Source organism: Coregonus clupeaformis, chromosome 12 (assembly GCF_020615455.1).
Source record: "Coregonus clupeaformis isolate EN_2021a chromosome 12, ASM2061545v1, whole genome shotgun sequence".
NCBI classification, from domain to species: Eukaryota; Metazoa; Chordata; class Actinopteri; order Salmoniformes; family Salmonidae; genus Coregonus; species Coregonus clupeaformis.
The window spans coordinates 38627954-38646032 of record NC_059203.1 but is presented as its reverse complement, the minus strand read 5'-3'; the positions used below and the strand labels follow the sequence as shown (position 1 = coordinate 38646032).

The 18079-nt window shown below is 43.4% G+C and overlaps 1 protein-coding gene across 2 annotated transcripts in view; it reads left to right on the top strand.

The window, feature by feature from the left end:
- The window catches only part of LOC121577607 (receptor tyrosine-protein kinase erbB-3-like), a 37842-nt gene that overhangs the window by 12911 nt on the left and 6852 nt on the right, over positions 1-18079 (top strand). Inside the window, exons 3-24 of one of the 2 annotated variants that reach the window (XM_041891342.2) lie at positions 2778-2964; positions 3453-3578; positions 3733-3795; positions 3935-4053; positions 4194-4335; positions 4559-4672; positions 5097-5214; positions 7065-7138; positions 7282-7372; positions 7726-7743; positions 9758-9975; positions 10091-10223; positions 10343-10436; positions 10749-10903; positions 11035-11088; positions 11251-11392; positions 11589-11708; positions 11884-11982; positions 12512-12697; positions 15497-15652; positions 15930-16005; positions 16150-16296. In XM_041891342.2, the coding sequence (XP_041747276.2) occupies positions 2778-2964; positions 3453-3578; positions 3733-3795; positions 3935-4053; positions 4194-4335; positions 4559-4672; positions 5097-5214; positions 7065-7138; positions 7282-7372; positions 7726-7743; positions 9758-9975; positions 10091-10223; positions 10343-10436; positions 10749-10903; positions 11035-11088; positions 11251-11392; positions 11589-11708; positions 11884-11982; positions 12512-12697; positions 15497-15652; positions 15930-16005; positions 16150-16296 (2632 nt within the window). The remainder of the gene's footprint in view (positions 1-2777; positions 2965-3452; positions 3579-3732; positions 3796-3934; positions 4054-4193; positions 4336-4558; positions 4673-5096; positions 5215-7064; positions 7139-7281; positions 7373-7725; positions 7744-9757; positions 9976-10090; positions 10224-10342; positions 10437-10748; positions 10904-11034; positions 11089-11250; positions 11393-11588; positions 11709-11883; positions 11983-12511; positions 12698-15496; positions 15653-15929; positions 16006-16149; positions 16297-18079) is intronic. The other variant, XM_041891343.2, reaches the window with a different exon arrangement.

The following is an 18079-nucleotide window of genomic DNA, read 5'->3' as shown; positions in this document are numbered from 1 at the left end:
AAAACATTCAACACAAAACCTAATCTTCAAGCACTATTTACAAAACCTCTTGACTTCTCTCGCAAAATGAAACATTCGCCTCAAAACAGTTTTACCTGTGTTCAAAATCAAACACTGCTCTCAAATCATAAACAAAGTGATCAAAATTATATACACTCTCAAGCAGTCAGTAAACAATACACCAAAAAATAGAAAACACATTGTTCAAAACATACAGTTCTCAGGGAGAAGTACATTTTTAATCTCAAAACTAATTTCATATTTTTACGTCATTGTCTTTTGATGAACGAAAACATGTTCTATCATAGTAGCTCAAAATTGATCAGAAATTACTACTCTGCTTTGCTCTTTGCAATTTTGTTTTTTGTTCTTCCTCCTCCTTGTATCCCTATTTTTACAGTACTGTACCCTGCATCTCACAAACTTGTCCTTTGTCTCTGTGATACTGTAATTCTTGTTCTTTGTTGATATGAACCTGCAACCAGTCAAAATCTATTGAGCAGTCAGTGCTGTTAACAAATGGAAAGCACGATGTTCAGGGCCATACAATTTGTTCATTGTACATTATACAGCCTACAATGCACTGTACTACAGTATACAATACTAAAAGGGACAAAAATCAAAGGAGTAAACATGCGATCAATGTGCTTCTTCTTGTCTTTGGGCTGGGTCAGGCCAGAGCACTTCGTCAACATCACAAGCAATATTGTCCCTCCTGAGGCAATGGGGGAAGAAGCATCTTGTGTGCCGTATCTAGCCCTGACATGATTCCTCACCTATATCACCACAGGCTAAATCCATGGCTTGCAGCAGATTTACTCTGGTGTAGGGTTGTCTATCATACACTTTCCATCTCCAAGAGGAGGAAAACTCCTAAATCGGATTCAGGAAAGGCGAGTATGGAGGGAGGTACAAGGTCATAAACTGCCCATTGATGTTAAACCATTCCCTTACCTGAGCAGCTCGGTGGAAACCGACATTGTCCCACACTATCACATAGGTGGGAATGGGATTCTCATTTAGCTCTTGACCCTGCTGCTCTTGAACCTGCTGCTCAAATAAAATATATCTTAGATTGGCAATAAATCTTAGAAGGTGCTGGGTGTTATATGGCCCGAGTGTAACATGGTGATGTAGAACACCATGGTTGCTGATAGCAGCACAGATTGTGACATTGCCACCTCGTTGACCAGGGACTTCAACAATGGCCCGCTGTCCAATCATGTTTCGGCCTCTCCTTCTCCTCTTTGTTAGATTGAAGCCTGCTTCATCGACAAAGATGAACACATGGGGTCTGTCCAACGATTCCAAGTCAAATATTGTCTGTGTAGAAATACAATATACTGTATGTAGGATTTTGTAAGTCGTACAGAGACAGTGCTATACTGTAGAGTACAATTAGGCCTACTGTATGCACTTCTGATTCACATACATTGTATGTACTGAAGAGTAATGTCCTTCACATAGTATGTGTTAGTACTGTAGACAATCTGGATTACAGTAAATGTTTCTGAATGTACACTTACTTGCACATACTGAGCTCGCAGTTCTTTCACCCTTGGTGAGTTGTGCTCAAAAGGTACTCTGTATACTTGTTTCATTCGCATCCTGTTACGATGGAGGACACAGTCAATTGTGGAAATGCTCCCACTGTCGATTCCCTGGAAGTGTGTGTTGTCTTGTATCACTCGTTCCTGGATTTCTATGAGTCGTATTGCATTATCTTGAAGGACCATGCTAACTATAACGTCCTCTTGCTCCCGAGTGAATATAGCTGTCCTTCCACCTGCATGTGGCAGCCTTGCAATTCTGCAAAAAGTAGTTGTGCAGTTACAAAACATATTCATGCAGTACAATACATACAGTGATTAACTTTACAAATGTCTATTGAAACAGCTGCATATAGTGTAGTACAGTAAATTTGCAATTACAAAAATACAGTAGTATGCTGTACCTGTTCTCTTCTCTGAATGTCCTTACTATGGTGGACACAGAAAATCAGCTCAAATTGGGTTGCACTCTAAGTCCTGCTTCCTTCATTGTCAGTCCATGGACAAGAACATGGTCTATGACTGTTGCTCGAATTTCATCAGATATTTCCACTCTTTGTCTTCCTCTTCCTCTTCGTCCTCCTCTTCTTCTTTCTTGCCCTCCTCCCCCTCTTCCTCCTCGTCGCCCACCTCGCATACGCACTTGTCCTCGTCCTCTCACATTGTTTCTTCTATCCATTCTCAGACTTTCTCCTTCCCACCTTCAACAACCTGTTTGCTCTCTGAACTGGCTTATATTGGTTGTGTCGGATCATTTGAAACGGGTTAAATCAATTTTGAGTGGTTGTGTTCAATCAATGACATGTGTTCTCTATTTGTATTTGATTGTTGCCACTTGTGTTTACCAGAATGGAAAACATGTGCATTAGAGTGCAGAATGGGTTTTGAGAATGAGAATGTGTTTAAAGTTTTGCTGAAAAGTCTAAGTGAGATCTGCAAATTGTATTTTACCATGTGAAATGGTTTAAGGTATTGACAACAGACTGCATAATTAGCTAAATGAGTCCAGGCAACTGAGAACTTTGTTCAGCCAATGGGTTTTAGTGTTTTAGCAATTGAGAAAAACTGTAAATTGAATCAAGTGACAAATGCCTGCTCACACGCAGCCCTCCAAGATAAGAAATGAGGAACATATCTGTATCCTGATTCCGTCTACAGTAACACCTTTTTCTTTACTCTTACTCTTTTCCTCTTTCCTTCTTCCCTGACCTCTCTCCTCCCCTGTAGTCTATTAGAGAAGTGACGGGCTACATCCTCATAGCCATTAACCAGTTCAGCCGGCTGCCGCTGGACCAGCTCCGTGTCATCAGAGGCACCACTCTGTACGAGGATCGCTTTGCTCTGGCTGTCCTCGTCAACTACCAGAAGGACGGCCAACACGGACTGAAGGAGCTGGGCCTCACACACCTCACAGGTACACACACACACACACACACACACACACACACACACACACACACACACACACACACTACACACATACATACACACATACAAAAACATTATCATTGTGATGAAGATAAGTCTTTAAGTGACACACATCATCATCATGAACAGCAACATGGTTATCATGGTCCACATGCCAACTACCATACCAACTTCAGTAGCAGGATTGGGGTCAAATCCAGTCAATTCAGGAAGTACATTGAAATTCAAATTTCAATTCTTAACTGTAGCATGAGAGATGAGAGGAGACACTATAGAGAGAAATGTGTGCCCGTTTTGATTTGGTTACTCACCAACGTGTTCTGGCCTGTTAAACTAATTGTGCTCCTTCCTTTGTGTGTGTGTGTGTGTGTGTGTGTGTGTGTGTGTGTGTGTGTGTGTGTGTGTGTGTGTGTGTGTGTGTGTGTGTGTGTGTGTGTGTGTGTGCGTGTGTGTGCATGTGTGTGTGTTCCACAGAGATACTGGAGGGAGGGGTGCAGATCATTCAGAATAAGTTCCTGAGCTACACCCCTCAGGTGAACTGGCTGGACATAGTGAAGGATGGAGACTCTGAGGTCGTCATCAATGAGAACGGGCCTGAACGTGAGTACAGCGGGAGGTAGATGGTAGGACTCACAGAAGTCAATGATATGTATTCAGATTAGTGGTAGGACTGCTACTGTATACGTTCAATGGTTAGGATGTTTTTGTATGATGTAGCTTTTACGTTTTCTAACATTTCTGACATGTTTTTCAGAGCCATGTGATGAGGCATGCGGAGGTCCATGTTGGGGGCCCAGGAATGACACCTGCCAGAGCTGTGAGTCACTTTTGACCCCTGGATCTCATTTTCTTACAACACTAGATAGCCTCTCTGTGATGTAATGTCCTACAACCAAGTTCAGTCAGCTTGCTTGGCTCAAAGTATTCTCTCTCTCTCTCTCTCTGTCCCCCCCCAGTGACGAAGACAGTGTGTGCCCCTCAGTGTAATGGCCGCTGCTTTGGGAGGAGTCCCAGTGAGTGCTGTCATATGGAGTGTGCAGGAGGTTGCACCGGACCACTGGACACCAACTGCTTTGTGAGTTTGCTATACACACAAACACACCGCAAAGAAGTGTTAAAAGTAGTTCGGACAGTCATTGCATAAAAATTAATGGGTTAAAACTATACTACTAAGCAATGCATACAGTATCATATAACTGTGTATTTTCTATCCAGGCCTGCCGTAACTTCAACAACTCAGGCTCCTGTGTACCCCAGTGTCCCCAGACCCTCATCTACAACAAGCACACCTTCAAACTGGAGCCCAACCCCAGCGCCAAGTATCAGTACGGCTCCATCTGCGTGGCCCAGTGCCCCAGTGAGTCCACACACAGCATGCTCTACCCACTTCACCTCACCGATCAACTCCTGGCCGTAACCATGACCATCATGTCCCACTCATTGTCCTTATTCAATCTATCAATTTTCTAGCATGGTCCAATCTTCCTGTGGATTTCCCTGTGGATTTTAATTATTTGTTTTTCTCCCTTTACCTGTCGCTCTGCCCCACTCTTTCTTTCTCCCATTACATTCCTCCTCAGCTAATTTTGTGGTGGACGGGAGCTCGTGTGTGAGCAGCTGCCCTTCTTATAAGATGGAGATGGAGAAGAAAGGAGTGAAGAGGTGTGAGCCCTGTGGAGGCCTCTGTCCCAAAGGTACCCGCCTGTCCAGTGCCCACACATACACCCCTCAACTATCATTGCTTTGTAGAGAGTCTTCTACTCCATCAACCTGCCCTTATCACTCATGTAGTGAAACTTTAGCTTTATTAATTATTTTCTCTCTTCTTCTCTTCTCTTCTACTTTCTTCTCTTCTCTTCTACTTTCTTCTCTTCAACTTTATTCTCTCCTCTCCTCTCCTCTCCTCTCCTCTCCTCTCCTCTCCTCTCCTCTCCTCTCCTCTCTTCTCTTCTCTTCTCTTCTCTTCTCTTCTCTTCTCTTCTCTTCTCTTCTCTTCTCTTCTCTTCTCTTCTCTTCTCTTCTCTTCTCTTCTCTTCTCTTCTCTTCTCTTCTCTTCTCTTCTCTCCTCTCCTCTCCTCTCCTCTCCTCTCCTCTCCTCTCCTCTTCTCTCCTCTCTAGCTTGTCAAGGAACAGGCACAGCCTCCAGACAGACAGTGGACTCTCAGAACATTGACAGTTTCCTCAACTGCACCAAGATCCAGGGTAGCCTGCACTTCCTGGTCACCGGGATTAAAGGGTGAGTGACAGCAGCAATATCCTATCAAAATGGCATGGCCTGGGGTAGTCTAGCTGCCTCTGGAGCACATGTACGATGTATTGCTACCAGCATAGGTTCCAATCTGGCCCAATGCTTTTTCAGCACTCTCTCTCCTACCTTTCACCTCTATCTCTTTCTATCCAATAAACATACAAAATACTTAAATATATATACAGTACCAGTCAACTGTTTGGACACACCTACTCATTCTAGGGTTTTTCTTTATTTGTACTATTTTCTACATTGTAGAATAATAGTGAAGACATCAAAACTATGAAATAACAGATATGTAATCATGCAGTAACCAAAAAAGTGTTAAACAAATCAAAACATATTTTATATTTCAGATTCTTCAAATAGCCACCCTTTGCCTTGATAACAGCTTTGCCCACTCTTGGCATTCTCTCAACCAGCTTCACCTGGAATGCTTTTCCAACAGTCTTGAAGGAGTTCCCACATATGCTGAGCACTTGTTGGCTGCTTTTCCTTCACTCTGCCGTCCGACTCATCCCAAACCATCTCAATTGGGTTGAGGTCGGGGGATTGTGGAGGCCAGGTCATCTGATGCATCACTCCATTACTCTCCTTCTTGGTAAAATAGCCCTTACACAGCCTGGAGGTGTGTTGAGTCATTGTCCTGTTGAAAAACAAATGATAGTCCCACTAAGCCCAAACCAGATGGGATGGCATGGCGTATCGCTGCAGAATGCTGTGGTAGCCATGCTGGTTAAGTGTGCCTTGAATTCTAAATAAATCACAGACAGTGTCACCAGCAAAGCACCCCCACACCATAACACCTCCTCTTCCATGCTTTACGGTGGGAAATACACATGCAGAGATCATCCGTTCACCCACACCGCATCTCACAAAAACACGGCGGTTGGAACAGAAATCTCAAATTTCGACTCCAGACCAAAGGACACATTACCACCGGTCTAATGTCCATTGCTCGTGTTTCTTGGTCCAAGCAGGTCTCTTCTTCTTATTGGTGTCCTTTAGTAGTGGTTTCTTTGCAGCAATTCGACCATGAAGTCCTGATTCACACAGTCCCCTCTGAACAGTTGATGTTGAGATATGTCTGTGACTTGAACTCTGTGAAGCATTTATTTGGGCTGCAGTTTCTGAGGCTGGTAACTAATGAACTTATCCTCTGCAGCAGAGGTAACTCTGGGTCTTCCATTCCTGTGGCGGTCCTCATGAGAGGCAATTTCATCATAGCGCTTGATGGTTTTTGCGACTGCATTTGAAGAAACTTTCAAAGTTCTTGAACTTTTCTGTATTGACTGACCTTCATGTCTTAAAGTAATGATGGACTGTTGTTTCTCTTGAGTTATTTGAGCTGTTCTTGCCATAATATGGACTTGGTCTTTTACCAAATAGGGCTATCTTCTGTGTACCCCCCCTACCTTGTCACATCACAACTGATTTGCTCAAACGCATTAAGAAGGAAAGAAATTCCACAAATTAACTTTTAAGAAGGCACACCTGTTCATTGAAATGCATTCCAGGTGACTACGTCATGAAGCTGGTTGAGAGAATGCCAAGAGTGTGCAAAGCTGTCATCAAGGCAACGGGTGGTTATTTGAAGAATCTCAAATATAAAATATATTTTTTGATGTGTTTAACACTTTTTTGTTTACTACATGTCTTCACTGTTATTATACAATGTAAAAAATAGTAAAAATAAAGAAAAACCCTTGAATGAGTAGGTGTGTCCAAACTTTTGACTGGTACTGTATATATGTTCAAAATGGCACAGTAATGTAAACTTGATGTGTTCCCTTTTCAATGGTCCTTACTAGTTCTGTTGGTTGATCTTCTATACACAGTGATCCCTACAACAACATCACAGCTTTGGACCCAGAGAAACTGAAGATCTTCAGAACTGTGAGAGAGATCACAGGTGTGTGTGTGTGTGCTTGTGTGTGTGTATGTGTGTGTTGAAGTTTCAAGTGCATGTGTCTGTTTAGTGGTAGCAGTGTGAGTGATATGATGTATCCGTGTTTGGAAGGTGTTCTGTGTTTTAACACCTTCTGCGGTTGCCAGACATTCTGAGTATCCAGTCGTGGCCTGAAACTCTGACTGACCTGTCGGTGTTTTCCAACTTGGCAACCATACAAGGAAGAACCCTCTACAGGTGACCATCTATCTGTCTGTCTTTCTCACTCGCTGACATTATACTTGTGTTTCTGTCTCTCTGCACTTAAGAAAAATCTTTTTCACTTTCTACAGTATGTGTCCACTGAACCCATTTCCATCTCCATCTGTGCTTAACTGCATTGTAGACATGCATGCATAGACTGACCTGTTGTGTCTTGTCACCGCTTTATCTCTCATCCCCTGCTCTGCTCCTCTCTCTCTCTCTCTCTCTCTCTCTCTCTCTCTCTCTCTCTCTCTCTCTCTCTCTCTCTCTCTCTCTCTCTCTCTCTCTCTCTCTCTCTCTCTCTCTCTCTCTCTCTCTCTCTCTCTCTCTCTCATTTGTTCCATCAGAGGAGGGCACTCTAAAAGGTATAGTAGTGTGTGTGACAGCTGTTTTACTAATCTACCTGACTACTAATCTTCCTGATACTGTGTGAACTGATAAAACAACTTCATACTCAGACAATGCTAAACAAAACAAAAATCCTTGGAATTGGTTACGAGTTGTCTTGAACTGCATGAGAAGTGTCTCAGCTGGTGGTGGGTGGGGGATTTTACTGTACATTGAGCTATAATGTAACCACAATCCTCATGATTGTATTTTGAACTTGATCATACCTTATGACCATCAGTGGCGGCCAGCGCCGTTTAAGATGAGGGAGGACCATTTTTTTTCTCATGAGCATGGCCTTATTTCTATTACAGCATATTGGATGACTGTCATTCATATTCCATTCACCCAGTTCAATGTAACAGCGATAGGTTTAGGCTACTACATGATACAAAACATTTCCCTATACCCATCATGAGGCTGCTACAACCTAGCCTATCAATGAAAGTTTACAACGTAGGTGCACACAGGTCGAGACACAAATTTGAGGGTGTAATCATTAGTCCAACAGTTGCAAACAAGAGTTTCTATTGGACAAATTCAGGTATGTTTATCCCCGTTTTGTTCCGTTTGCTTCTGTTTAAGAAATGTTTTTCAACAGAATTGGCGGAATGAATATACCCCTGATCACTCGTAAACAGAGTTCACTCTCATAACAGCCATGTTGTATTCCTTCTCTTCCCTTCGCTTGTGGACTTCAATGCACAAGAAATCAACTGTATGTGACCAGGCGAAAAAATATTTCCAAGCCAAACCTCTACAAACAGCCTACATCGTTGTCACCATAAGCTAAAGTAACATCATAGTCAGCATAGCTAATAGAACTAACGTGTTAGTAAACCATCTACAATCATGCAGTAATGTTAGTGTACAGTCAGTAAGCAGTTACACCGGCAGGCCCCGGTGGCAATAAATTAGTTATATCAAAAGCTTACCTTGACTTGGAAGAGTTCCAGTGTTGTGTTGGAAAGTCATAGCCAGCTAGCTAACATAGCATCCCTCTGTTTGAGCAGGGTGTTTCAGTAGGCTAAACTAGCTACCTGCATTTGCTAGCTAAGTAAGTGAAACTGAAAGTGAAAAAAAATCTGGAAATCTCTCTCTCTATTTCTCTCTAGCTTCTCCTTCATTTTGGAAGAAATTAATTTGTTAAAAACTGTTCAACTATTGTCTTTCTCTCTCTTTGAGTCAACTACTCACCACATCTTATACACTGCAGTGCTAGCTATCTGTAGCTTATGCTTCCAGTACTAGATTAATTATCTGATCCTTTGATTGGGTGGACAACATGTCAGTTCATGCTGCAAGAGTTCAGATAGGCTGGAGGATGTCCTCCGGAAGTTGTCATAATTACTGTGTAAGTCTATAGAAGGGGGTGAGAGCCATGAGTCTCCTAGGTTTTGTGTTGGAGTCTATGTACCCAGAAGAGGACAGAAGCTAGCTGTCCTCCGGCTACGCCATGGTGCTACCCTACAGAGTGCTGTTGAGGCTACTGTAGACCTTCTTTGCAAAATAGTGTGTTTTAATCAATTATTTGGTGTCAGATTTATTTAGTATAGTTTTATCTAAAAGGATAACTTTTTTAATGTTTTACAATTTAAATTGTTATGAAATTCACTGAGGAGGATGGTCCTCCCCTTCCTCCTCTGAGGAGCCTCCACTGATGACCACATTGGGTATTAGGAGTCTCAACCACAATAACATATGAATTGCCTACATAATAACAAAACACACATTTTCTGTCTACATGTAGACAATTAATTCATGTTTGGGAGCAGCAATGCCGTATGTGGGATTCATTTACTTATCTGTTCTGACTCGATTGATGTTCCCAGCTCCAATATACGTTTCTACATATTTTTTCTGAAATATCCTCCATTCTCTCGACCTTAATGGTTCTCTCGGCTCTCTCCTCCTGTCATCTCGCTGCCTCTCTATCTCTCTGCCCTGCTCCTCTTCCTCCTCCTGCATTCTTCCCTCCTCCCTATTCTTCAGGGGCTACTCCCTGCTAGTGATGCGTATCCCGTCACTGACCTCTCTGGGGCTGCGCTCACTGCAGAGCATCAATGACGGCGGCGTCTACATCACAGGAAACAGGAAGCTATGCTACCACCACACAGTCAACTGGACACGCCTCTTCAGTAGCAGCTCCCGCCCACAGCGCCACCAGAAGAACATCGACGTCAAGGACAACCGGCCCCAGAGCCAGTGTGGTGAGACGGGGGAGAGAGCGGGTGAAATCTTCAAAATCATTAAGTAAATATGGCGGGTACACTAGTGAAGTACTAATAGTTTTTTGCATATTTGTTTGTTTGTGTGTGTGTGTAGTTGAGGAGGGGCACATGTGTGACCCCCTGTGTTCGTTGGAGGGGTGTTGGGGTCCTGGGCCGGACCAGTGTCTATCCTGTAAGAACTACAGCCGGGGGGAAACCTGTGTCAATCAGTGCAGATTTCTCACCGGGTCAGTACTCATTCAAAACAATGCATCTTTATTATAATGTAGATTTGTCAGTATCTCAATGTGTATGTGACTATGTGTTTAACCTATTTTTCAATCTCAATCTCTCTGCTTTTCTCCAGGAAGGGGCGTGAGTTTACAGGTCCGAAGGGCGAGTGTATGCCCTGTCACTCTGAGTGTGAGGTCCAGGAGGGACAGCCCACCTGCATAGGACTGGTATGCTCACCTCTGACATCTGCCCATGACCTCTCTCAAAGCATCTTAAAAGGACAGTTCAATGAGCTCAGTGATCAGTTGAAAAGTGTCTCTCAAAATTCTCAGGACTATCTGAAATGTAGTGCTTCACTGCCACCTTGTGGAGGATATTTTGGACCACAATTACATGGATATTGTCAACTGTCTCCATCTCTCTCCATCTCTCTATCCCTCTCTACCTCTCTCTCTCCCTCTCTCTCGCCTTCTCACTCTCGCTCGCTCTCGTTCTTTCTTTCTTTCTCTCTCTCACTCTCTCTCGCTTTCTCTCTGCAGGGAGCTAATGAGTGTGTGGTGTGTGCCAGTCTGAGGGACGGTCCCCACTGTGTGTCCTCGTGCCCTGAAGGAGTGATGGGGGAGAAGGGTCTCATCTTTAAATACCCCAACCAGCAGAGACGCTGTGAGCCCTGCCACCTCAACTGCACCCAGGGGTGAGAGACGAGTTCGAGAATGGGGGAGTGTGTGTGTGTGTGTGTGTTTGTGTGTGTGTGTGTGTGTGTGTGAGAGAGTGTGTGTGTGTGCATGTGTGTGTGTTAAATATCTCTCTGCTCTGTGTTTTCAGTTGCTCAGGCACAGGAATTGGGGACTGTTTGGACTCCTCCAGATTAGCTGATGGGTGAGTGTAGTCTCTATATTTTTTCTACCTGTGATTGACAAACTGATTTCTCCTCACTTTAATGACAATTAAAGCGTGTGCTGTGTTGTTTAGTCTAGAACATAGCATTATTCGTTATTGTATATCAGGTGCTGATTGGCTGATACCTGTGTCTCCTTCCAGCCAATCCATTACAGGTATCGTTTTGGGAGTTTTGGCAGCATTGATAGTGGGTTTCTCCATCTTTGTGATGAGTGTTCTGTACCGCCGAGGTCTTGCCATCCGGCGCAAGAGAGCAATGAGGAGATACCTGGAGAGTGGAGAGGTGAGGTGGGAGGGGATGGTGTGTGTGTGTGTGTGTGTGTGTGTGTGTGTGTGTGTGTGTGTGTGTGTGTGTGTGTGTGAAAGAGAGCGAGAGCGAGAGAGAGATAATTAGGATCTCTTAATAAGAGTATGTGTAGTCTATTGTCTTGATATGTGTTGATATTAACTGTGTGCATGACGTGTGTGTGTGTCTGTAGAGCTTTGAGCCATTGGACCCTGGTGAGAAGGTGGTCAAAGTTCATGCCAGGATCCTGAAGGTCACGGAGCTCCGTAAGGTTAAGCTACTGGGCACCGGTGTGTTTGGGTCCGTCCACAAGGTGCTTACATCATCTGTCACCCTCTTAAAGCCCTATTATCATTATCACCCTACACCTCTCTGATGTTCCCACCATTTACCATAGGCCCTACATGTATTGTGCTACTTACCTTACTTGTCTTTGTTTCATTGTGAGGTAACCCCTCTCCCCCTCTCTTTTCTGCCATATTTCTCAGGGCATTTGGATTCCTGAGGGAGACTCAGTGAAGATCCCCGTGGCCATAAAGACTATTCATGATCAAATGGGGCAAAATACTTTCCATGAGATCACAGAGGTAAGAAAACACTCTCACACACCCACTCTCAAAAACCCCTGCCCCTTAAAAGCATACTGACCTGATACCCACTTATCTTGACTCTTGCTGCACCCCAACGACATTCATCACTGTTGCAGTTGTTAATATGTATATTATAACTTTTTTTTATTTTATTAAAATGTTTATTGTTTTTATTTCACTCAATGGTCATGCTGCTGTTCCCCTATGGTCATCCCCCCCACCCCCTCAACAGTCTTTACTCTGCCTCCACCCCAATGGACATTTATTTATTCATCACACCTACAGTTGTTATGATGTACCGTACTGTATATAGTGCTATTTCTATTTCTATTGTTGTTTTTTATTACCATTTTCATTATTGTATTTCACTTAGTCCTGCATGTTGGAGCTCGAGGCCTAAGATTTTCACTGTAACCTGCAATCACACCTGCAACCCTGTACATGTAACTATTAAACACTGAATCGCTGAAAAAAATACAGAATCTGTTACTAATGCTGTTTGATTTTTTTCTGATAATCTCTGCAGCACATGTTGGTGATGGGTAGCTTGGACCACCAGTACATCGTCAGGCTCTTAGGTGTCTGTCCAGGTGCTAGTCTCCAGCTGGTCACCCAGCTCAGCAATCAGGGGTCCTTATTGGAGCACATCAGGCACCACAGGGACAGCCTGGACCCACAAAGGCTGCTCAACTGGTGTGTGCAGATTGCCAAGGTGAGACACCCTGTGTGTGTGTATGTGTATGTATGTATGTATGTATGTATGTATGTATGTATGTATGTATGTATGTATGTATGTACAGTTGAAGTCGGAAGTTTACATACACTTAGGTTGGTCATTAAAACTTGTTTTTCAACCACTCCACAAATTTCTTGTTAACAAACTATAGTTTTGGCAAGTCGGTTAGGACATCTACTTTGTGCATAACACAAGTAATTTTTCCAACAATTGTTTCCATACAGATTATTTCACTTATAATTCACTGTATCACAATTCCAGTGGGTCAGAAGTTTACATACACCAAGTTGACTTGGAAAATTCCAGAAAATTATGTCATGGCTTTAGAAGCTTCTGATAGGCTAATTGACATCATTTGAGTCAATTGGAGGTGTACCTGTGGATGTATTTCAAGGCCTACCTTCAAACTCAGTGCCTCTTTGCTTGACATCATGGGAAAATAAAAAGAAATCAGCCAAGACCTCAGAAAAAACATTGTAGACCTCCACAAGTCTGGTTCATCCTTGGGAGCAATTTCCAAACTCCTGAAGGTACCACGTTCATCTGTACAAACAATAGTACGCAAGTATAAACACCATGGGACCACGCAGCCGTCATACCGCTCAGGAAGGAGACGCGTTCTGTCTCCTAGAGATGAACGTACTTTGGTGCGAAAAGTGCAAATCAATCCCAGAACAACAGCAAAGGACCTTGTGAAGATGCTGGAGGAAACAGGTACAAAAGTATCTATATCCACAGTAAAACGAGTCCTATATCGACATAAGCTGAAAGGCCGCTCAACAAGGAAGAAGCCACTGCTCCAAAACCGCCATAAAAATGCCAGACTACGGTTTGCAACTGCACATGGGGACACAAATCATACTTTTTGGAGAACTGTCCTCTGGTCTGATGAAACAAAAATATAAATAAATAATGATCTCTACTATTATTCTGACATTTCACATTCTTAAAATAAAGTGGTGATCCTAACTGACCTAAAACAGGGAATTCTTACTAGGATTAAATATCAGGAATTGTGAAAAACTGAGTTTAAATGTATTTGGCTAAGGTGTATGTAAACTTCAGACTTCAACTGTATGTGTGTGTGCGTGTGTGTGCGTGTGTGTGGTTGTGTGTGTGTGTGTGGGTGGGTGACTGAGTGGTTGGGTGAGTGGGAGAGCGGGTGAGTGGGTGAGCAGGTGAGTGATTATGTACAGTGCCTTCAGAAAGCATTCACACCCCTTGACTTGTTCCACATTTTGTTGTTACAGCCTGAATTTTTTACAAATGAATTAAAAGTGAAACGCTGATATGTCTTGGGTCAATAAGTATTCAACCCCTTTGTTATGGCAAGCATAAAAATGTACAGGAGTAAAATTTGCTTAACAAGTCACATAATAAGTTGCATGAACTCACACTGTGTGCAATAATAGTGGTTAACATGATTTTTGAATGACTACCTCATCTCTGTACCCCGCACATACAGTTCTCTGTAAGGTCCCTCAGTCGAGAAGTACATTTCAAGCACAGATTCAACCACAAAGAACAGGGAGGTTTTCCAATGCCTCGCAAAGAAGGGCAACTATTGGTAGATGGGTAAAAAAAATGTATATATATCAATTACGCTTTGGATGGTGTATCAATACAACCAGTCACACAAAAATTCAGGCATCCTTCCTAACTCAGTTGCCGGAGAGGAAGGAAACCGCTCTTGGATTTCACCATGAGGCCAATGGTGATTTTAAAACAGTTACAGAGTTAAACGGCTGTGATAACTAAGGAAGGATCAATAACATTGTAGTTACTTCACAATACTAACCTAAATGACAGAGTGAAAAGAAGGAAGCCTGTACAGAATAAAAATATTCCAAAACATGCATCCTGTTTGCAATAAGGCACTAAAGTAATACTGCAAAAAATGGGGCCAAGAAATGAACTTTTTGTCCTGAATACAAAGCGTTATGTTTGGGGCAAATGCAACACAACATCACTGAGTACCACTCTTCATATTTTCAAGCATGGTGGTGGCTGCATCATTTTATGGGTATGCTTCAGAGGAATAATGTATGTTAGTATTACTTGATTGCGAGAAATTTCAATAGTTTTTAATGGTATGCTGGGAAGGTTGTATTTATTGATAAACTAGGGACTAGGACTAGGGAGTTATTTAGGATGAAAAGAAACGGAATAGAGCTAAGCAGAGGCAAAATCCTAGAGGAAAACCTTGTTCAGTCTGCTTTACACCAGACATTGGGAGACAAATTCACCTTTCAGCAGGACAATACCCTAAAACACAAGGCCAAATATACACTGGAGTTGCTTACCAAGATGACATTGAATGTTCCTGAGTGGGCTAGTTATAGTTTTGACTTAAATCGGCTTGAAGGTCTATGGCAAGACTTGAAAATGGCTGTCTAGCAATGCTCAACTACCAACTTAACAGAGCTTGAAGGATTTTAAAATGAAATATGGGCAAATATTGTACAATCCAGGTATGTAAAGCTCTTAGAGACTTCAAAAACACTCACAGCTGTAACCGCTGCCAAAGGTAATTCTAATAATTGAATTTTTCTTCCACTTTGACATTACAGAGGATTGTGTGTGGATCATTGACAAAAAAAAAGACAAATACATTTTAATCCCACTTTGTAATTTAACAAAATGTGTACAATGTCAAGTGTGTGAATACTTTCTGAAGGCACTGTATATGACAGAAGTGTGTGTGATGGTGTGTATGTGATAAAAGTGTGTGTGTGATTGTGTATGTGACCGAGGTGTGTGTGCTCTCCCTGTCAGGGTATGTACTATCTGGAGGAACACAGGATGGTCCACAGAAACCTGGCAGCCCGTAACGTGCTCCTGAAAAGTGACTACATGGTCCAGATCTCTGACTACGGCATCACAGACCTGCTCTACCCTGACGACAAAAAGTACTTCTACAATGAGGTGAAGGTGTGTTGGCTTCCTGGTTAGATCACATGGTCCGGAAAAACTAGCCATGGACAATGTCTCAGCCTACTATTTTATCTTCTGCTCAAAATTGGCTAGAAGCATCTGCTGTCATTTGTCTTAAGTGAGATGTTGACTAGATACATGCCCTGTTTCTATACGTGTTTTGTATTGCTGCCATGAACACTAACTAATATATGTTTTTTTCCAGTGGCCACAGGCTTTGAACTGGGTGTAATTCATGGTGACATAGTTCCCTGTCTTGTCTCTCTCACCACAGACGCCCATAAAATGGATGGCTCTGGAGAGCATCTTGTTCCGCAGATACACACATCAAAGTGATGTATGGAGCTATGGTGAGTCACTGTGTGTGGGGGGAGGGGGGGTGTTTCATGTGCTTTTATAGAGTTTTATATCTACGGTAAGTAAATTGAAAGTACTTGTGTGTATGTTGAGTTACCTTGATTTTATAGTGTATATTATATTTCTCCGTCTTGCAGGAGTGACAGTGTGGGAGATGATGTCATACGGGGTGGAGCCCTACTCGACGATGCGTCCACAGGATGTGCCAGACCTGCTGGAGAAGGGCGAGCGTCTCTCCCAGCCACCCATCTGCACCATAGATGTCTACATGGTCATGGTCAAGTGTGAGTGAGCATCCTCTCTCCTTCACCCTAAATACCAATATACCTAGCTATCCCTCTACCCACTCTGCCCAAGAAACGCTCCATTCAGTTTAGGAGTCTGAAAACAATAAACACTGGCCAGCTCACTGAATTAATCTCCTACCTGCCAGTTACTGACTCTGTGGCTCAATAAAACACTGCCTTGACCTCCATATTGGATGAAGTTGCTCCTTTGAAAACCTGCATGGTGTCTTTCTTCAATTCTTCTCCCTGGTACACTGAAGATCTACGCTCTCTCAAAGCAACTGGCCATCATCTATAAGAAAACTGGGCTAATTGTACATGCGCAGATGTATGAACAACATCATGAAGAATACAAACAGGCTTTAAATGCAGCTCGGACATCCTACTACTCCCAACTGATCAGCAACGGCAATGGTAACTCCTGGGTGCTGATCTCTACTGTGAGCAAGCTCCCCCAACCTGTCAACAATTATTCTACCTCAGCCTCCTCAGAAAGGTGCAATCAATACCTGTGCTTCTACCCAAGCAAAATTGAAAACATGAATAACACCATCCTGTCTTCTCCAGCCCCGGTAGTTGAGCTACCCAGTCCTACGCTCCCTAGATTAAGGTTATCCACCTTCACCACTGCAGCTGATGTAATCAAGCTGGTTAGGACAATGAAGCCCACCACTTGCTCACTCGACCCTATCCCCACCTCCCTTGTCACGACCTGCTTACCTGCTCTGGAACATTTCTTCACAGAAATAATCAACAAGTCTCTCATCACTGGATGTTTCCCTCCTCAGTTCAAACTGGCAGCTGTCACACCAGTACTTAAAAAGCCTGGATCTGACCCTGCCAACCTCCAGAACTACAGGCCTATTTCCAACCTGCCCTTCCTGAGTAAGCTCCTCGAACGTGCTGTTTCTAGCCAACTCCAAAACCATCTGGCCACTCACAAACTACTTGAGCCCTTCCAGTTGGGTTTCAGAGCTAGACACAGCACTGAGACTGCCCTGAATGCTGACTCTGGGGCTGCCAGCATCCTCATACTGCTGGACCTCAGCACAGCATTCAACACGGTCAGCCACGCCATCCTGCTGAATCGTATGGAGAAGCCCTTGGGCCTGTCAGACACTGTCCTGGACTTGTTCAGGTCGTATCTCACTGATCGCTACCAGTTTGTAGCCATCGGTCCTAGTAGGTCACACACAGTTGTGGTCCAACAAGGGGTCCCTCAAGTCCTGGGGCCACTACTGTTTTGTATCTACATGCTGCCACTGGGAAACATCTTGAGGAAACACGGACTTTCACTCTTTTGCTGATGATACTCCACAAACATTGACACCATAGCATTTGTAACTTGAATCTGATAATTATCTGTACAAAACAGTTAATCTGATAATATTTGAGGTGGACAATTATTTAAGATACTGTTTGAAGAGGTAGGGTTTCAGATGTTTTGGAAGATGGGCAGGGACTCTGCTGTCCTAGCTTCAGGGGGAAGCTGGTTCCACCATTTGGGGTGCCAGGACAGAGAAGAGCTTGGACTGGGCTGAGCGGGAGCTTCCCTCCCTTTGGGGTGGGAGGGCCAAGAGACCTGAGGTGGCAGAACGGAGTGCTAGGGTTGGGGTGTAGGGTTTGAGCATATCCTGAAGGTAGGGAGGGGCAGTTCCTCTTGCTGTTCCGTAGGTAAACACCATGGTCTTGTAGTGGATGCGAGCTTCGACTGCAAGCCAGTGGAGTGTATGGAGGAGTTGGGTGACATGAGAGAACATTGGAAGGTTGAAAACCAGGC